General features: G+C 34.1%; 1 protein-coding gene across 1 annotated transcript in view; it reads right to left on the bottom strand.

Moving 5' to 3' along the window:
- The window catches only part of LOC137646492 (alpha-1-inhibitor 3-like), an 83,294-nt gene that overhangs the window by 22,313 nt on the left and 54,981 nt on the right, over positions 1-6,000 (bottom strand). The window contains exons 7-9 of the mRNA XM_068379597.1: positions 5,826-6,000; positions 5,258-5,401; positions 2,683-2,883 (exon numbers count right to left, since the gene is read on the bottom strand). The exon at positions 5,826-6,000 is cut by the window's right edge and continues 41 nt beyond it. Coding sequence (XP_068235698.1) covers positions 2,683-2,883; positions 5,258-5,401; positions 5,826-6,000 — 520 coding nt within the window. The remainder of the gene's footprint in view (positions 1-2,682; positions 2,884-5,257; positions 5,402-5,825) is intronic.

Raw genomic sequence — 6,000 nt, forward strand, 5'->3', positions numbered from 1 at the left:
TTGGTTCTTTCCAGTAGCCTCTCCTCTTTCCTCTTCAGTGCATTAGATTCTACTCCATATAATAGTACGGGCCTGATAACACTTATAAATCTTCATTTTTAGATTTAATGGCATTTTCTTGTCTAAAATGACTTCAGTTACTTCTCTCCATTTTTGCCTTGCTTCTTTCACCGTCTGTTTCACTGCTTTTTTAGTAGTACATCCCTCCCCTGTAATCACTGATCCCAAATAATTAAACTTATTGTTCTGCTTTAGCACTGGTACAATCTTCCACTTGAATGTTTACTACTTCATGTCAGTTTCTATTGCTGATCAGTAGCTCTGACAATCCAGCATAGTATTCAACTTCAATCCTTTTCTTTTCTAGGGCTCCTTTCCACGCTAAAGACCTTTCTTACGGTTCTTCTGTGTCTGCTATAGTTTCATAATTCTGATTGTCTATAAAGACATGAATAGACTCAGAGCAGATTTATTATTGAGGCTAACCTCCATAAGGAATGACTCTGCCCCCTATATTTTGTCTGTACGAGGGCTCTTGCCCCTTCATAAACTCCCCTCACCAACCTTACCAACATCTCCGGTATTCCTCTCTTTCTCAAACACCATTAGACTAACTTTCATGGTACCTAGTCTTGTAAGCATTCCTATTTACTTCTAAATACTTCTCTTGAACTTGTCTTGCAATATGGATAGCACCATATGTGCTCTTTCCTTTCACAAACTCAAAAATGATTTTTATGTACTATATGTTTATAAACTTCCTCAACCATCCTTCTACTATTCTTTTTTATTATCTTTAATACAGGCTTCAAAAGCATTATTCCTCTGTAGTTCCCACAGTTTAATAAGTTTCCTTTTAAGTTTATACAATTTAATCATCGACTTGTCTTCCCAATCCCTTGGCATTTTCTCTACATCCAAGATATTTTCCAATAGAGTGTACATCCACTTTTTGCAAAGATTTCCTAATGCCTTGATAATTTCTCTTGTTAACCCTGACTTTCCAAAAGCTTTATTTACTTTTCTTTTCTTTACAAAATTCTTGGCTTCACTATCTGTAAAGTTTGTTATTGGTCATTCTACTGGAGGAATATTTCAAGATCTTCACGCTCATTCTCATTCCTTAATAGCTGTGAAAATTAGTCTTTCCAATTCGTCAGTTAAGATATTTTCATTTTCATCTGCATAAATTTATTACTAGTTAGGTAGTTAGTATCTTCTTCCTACCTTCTGGCTATATTCTTTGTCTTCGCAGCTGTTTGAAACTTTATTCTGTTACGATGTTCTTTTTCCTGTTGGTATTTACCACTTGCTCTCCAACGCACCTATGCGGCACCACAATCTCTTTCGTAACATCCCATATCTCTTCAGGTGATTCATACTTTTCATCTACATAATTTTTTCTTGCTCTTTCATCTTTACTTCTGATTACTCTTGCCTCCCCATTCTGCTTCATAGTTTGGATCCCCCTTTTCCTGGATTGGGGTTTTACTTTTCCTTATTGTTTTCCACTTAAAATCTGTCCCTTTTCAAATGAAAGTATTTATCATTATCCACAACTCTTAAACACACACACATTATATATATATATATATATATATATATATATATATATATATATATATATATATATATATATATATATATATATATATATATATGTCCCATGCTTGACAGATAATGAGACATCGGAACATGGGTTTTCTTCACTTTATTTTACAAAAGGTTCATAAGTACACCATACTGTACACAGCTATCACTCTCTCAGGCACGAGAGCCTTGTCTACTTGCATGCGCAAAGGCAACCAAACTCCTTTCGCTATCAAAATGCAATCTTGCTACAACAACATGCTGAGTTATAGGTTTTTGTGGAATTCTCATGATTATAGAGTTCATTTACCTTGACATATAACACATGTCTACATACATTAGGACATATATATACATATATATATGTATATATATATATATATATATATATATATATATATATATATATATATATATAAATATATATATATATATATATATATATATATATATATATATATATATATATATACATATATATACATATATATATAAATATTCATATATATATACATATATATATATATATATATATATATATATATATATATATATATATATATATATATATAAATATTCATATGGAAGGTATTTCCTCCTTGGCAATATCAATAGCCATTATTATCTTTTAGCAAAGACACGATATAAGAAATCATTACAGAAGGTCCTCAACTTACAAACATTTGGAGATAAAAACACAAATGCAGCTGAAATCATAAATCTCATATATTGTATTAAAAGTTCATATAATTTAAAAAGATAACGAAATACTGTAATAAAACAATATTATATCATTTAATACAATAAACAAAACAATATTTGCAATAACCTGATATTTATTTTACATGAAATAGCACTACTTGTTGACTTTTGAAGCTGGAAATCGTAGGCATGGGAGTCAGATTAGGCCTACCCTAGGCCAAAATTTAACAAAACTCGACTTACAAACAGCTTCTTGGAACCTATAAAGTTAGTAAGTTGAGAACTTTCTGTACTTTGATATTAGTTGTCACAAAAGATGTAGCTTTGAAAACCACTCTTCTGAAACCGGACTATCATGCTTAGTCTTCTGAACAACGATCAAGTTCTTACCTGGACACTTATCTTTGCAGAAGGCTGGCTGGCTGCAAACAACAATGTCAAAGAATGTTCTAAAGACTCATTTGAGGAGCACTTGAGCTTTTCTTCAGGGGTATAAATCAAGATAGATGAATTTGAAGGGGAATAGTAATGATCTGGATTTCTTGAGAAGGATGCAGAATGAAGGTCAGCACGACAGTTGATTGTTTTCATCTGTAATAAAGATTTAAGGTTAAATTTGAACAATTTACATCTAGAGAATTCATACAAATTCAGAGAGGCACAAATGTCTATCTGCTTGGCCAAGGGCGTTATAACCTATATGTGCTATCAATTAAAATTAAGCCGTGCTTATTTCAGCCAGAAATATTAACTTGATTTTCCCATGGTCCTTAAGATGACAAACTATAGTTCATAGGATTTTTTGTGCTCAACGAATTAAAAAAATTATTACATGTTCATAGATGGTCATAAAAGCATTAGACTACAAAAAAATAAAATGTTTACAATAGCTGCAGATCTAGACAATCATGAAAACAATTATCATAGTGGTAAGGAGTTTGGTACACAGCTCAAATAAGAAAATACCTATTTGGAGTCCTTTCTGACAGTTTCCGCAACTCTGTAAATCAGTGTCTTTCATGACATTTGTCAAAATGTTAAGATGAAAATATATTTATACAAGGCGTTTTCAATATCACGAATGAATATTTACAGAATTGGAATTATGTTAAATTTCAAACGCTATTATTGCATGGGAAGGCAATTATGCATCTGAACACATATACTACCCACATGGTAGTGCCATAGCCTCTGTATCATGGTCTTCTACTGTCTTGGGTTGAGTTCTCTTGAATGGGGGTACACTAAGGCACACTATTCTATGTTTCCTTATCTTCTTTCCTCACTGGGCTATTTTCCCTGTTGGAGTCCTTGTTAGCTACAACCCTAATTGGGAAAGCAGAATGCTACAAGCCCAAGGGCTCCAACAGGGAAAATATCCCACTGAGGAAAGTTTATAAAGTAAATAGGCTATTCCTAAGTGCCTTTGACTGAGGGGTATTTGATAACTGATAAATATATCACCAATGAATATTTCTGTAGCGTATTGGACTGTTCTATTAAGGATTTTTTATATAATTTTTTTTAGTTAGTGTGTCTGCTATTTCTTGTACTTATTTATCATCTATAACTCTGGAAATAAGCCTCCGACTATAGAGTTCATCACAGGACAGTTTTCTCTAACATACATGAAAGTACCAATTTTCAAAGAGATGTTTTGCTACAATATTTAATTTGAATGTTAAGAGCTAACCTGCCTTTTATTTATACGAAGATATAAGGCCTAAAGAGTCCAGGTGCGCTTGGGAGTGATGTTTTTAATGAGAAAGCATGAGTAAGACAAATTTTGGTCGTGACTGCTATATTGAATGTGTGTCCCACGACTAGTATTATTGTTTTTCCAAACTTTTCGCAATTCTTTATTATTTTTGTGGTTTCAATTTGTTGTGCTTATTGTTGAATGGTGTGACTACTGTTTCATCAAATTTAAAATGCCAAAGGGTGTTTGCAGTGCTGTGCCAAAGGGCAGAAAGTGTGGCAAGGCGCTTGGATGTTGGTGATGTGTGATTGCAGCCATCAACAAGGCGCAACATAGCGGAAGATATTCCTCGAAAGCATGACTTTATGCTCATGCTAAAACATTATTAAGATGTTAGGCTTATACCTCGATTTAGAAGGGATATAAGATACTGCAAAGGACTCATTCCTGAACAGGGAGAGGATAAAGACGAGAGTGAAACTGACAGAAGAATATAGAACAATACAGAACCTTAGTTTTTGTGTTTGAATTTCATGAAATCTATACATTGCAAGGTCTGTTTAATGATAAAATTTATATGGTTAGAAATTCTGGAGCTAATTCTAGCATTGTGTCGTAGATCACTATGAATAAGAGAAATTTTGAATAAGGCATCTACTGTAGTCTTCCTCTTGGATTACAGAAATTTAATAGGAGTACGGGATTGGGAGTGATAACATAGGTGAAAAAAGGTGGCCTTAATAAAACGCGTAAAAACTATTGTGAAGAGTATGAAGGCAAATATACCATGTTTGTATTCTTGTTAAAGCAAAATCAAATTAGCTCCCTGAGAAGCAAACTGCCCTTTCAAACAAAATACAGTAGGGGATAAATAAAGCACATCTGTAGTAATATAAATTAGTAATAAAATTATTTTTGACACGCAAAAAGTCGAGATTATGGAAATGGCAAGGCTATTTACAATCTTTGTCAACACATTTTAACCTTTACAGGGCATGTCCAAGTGATATCTATAGCAACACAGGCCCTTTTACATATATGTACGAGTAGCTTCACATGTAACACCTGATTCCTATGAAGGAAAAGATGGTCTTGTGCATTTCACTTGACAAGGCCTCTTTCTCTACTTTCTTACAGAAGAAAAACTGCAAACTATGAAAAGGGAAATTCTCCTCTGCCTTATGGCTAGGTAATTGGTAATGGACATTATTTACCTTAGAAGTAGACAAAATAAAATTAGATAAAATATACTAAAGTAACACTTACAAATATTCGGTTTGACTTATAATTCGGAAGAACTGCAGTGACGATACCATCAGCAGCTGTTGTCATATTGTTACACTTTCCAGCTGCGCACACCTCCAATTGTAAACCACTGGCTGGCGCACCGTCTGGGTATTCCGCTCTGACCTGTTTTCATAGTGAAGAGATCTTTTTACTGACATTTCTCCCACAATTCTTATTTGACTTATTTAATTCATTTATACAGCAACAACAACAACAACAACAACAACAAATGCAGCCGTTTCAGGTCCACTGCAGGACAGAGGCCTTAGACATGTCCTTAATCATGTCTGGGGTTTGGCCATTTTCATCACCATGCTGGCCACTGCGGATTGGTGAAGGTTGGAGATTTTTGTCTGATCGCTCACAGCAAATCAACCTATTATTAGTGGCCCTGATCATGGCGATACGCAAACCCCTTCACCATGTTAAGGTATCCCCACTCAATTTATACAGTTATATACAACGAAAAGGAACTTTTACCATAGTTTACTTTATTTACTAGAGAGACAAATAAAAATCATTAAAGGATTCTCCTTCTATAAGTTACCTTTGCAGTAAATGGAAGATTAGGCTTCATATAATTGTCAATATAAACCGGGTTCAAAGTAATGGGATTCCTCGTTATGGACACCGAGGAGGATTCGGACATCCGGATTCCAGTGCCCTCTTCCTCAAAGGTCACTTCCAGAGGCATGTAATGGACGCTACAGTCGATCACTTTC

The sequence above is a fragment of the Palaemon carinicauda genome, chromosome 9 (genome assembly GCF_036898095.1).
Source record: "Palaemon carinicauda isolate YSFRI2023 chromosome 9, ASM3689809v2, whole genome shotgun sequence".
In the NCBI taxonomy this organism is placed as follows: domain Eukaryota; kingdom Metazoa; phylum Arthropoda; class Malacostraca; order Decapoda; family Palaemonidae; genus Palaemon; species Palaemon carinicauda.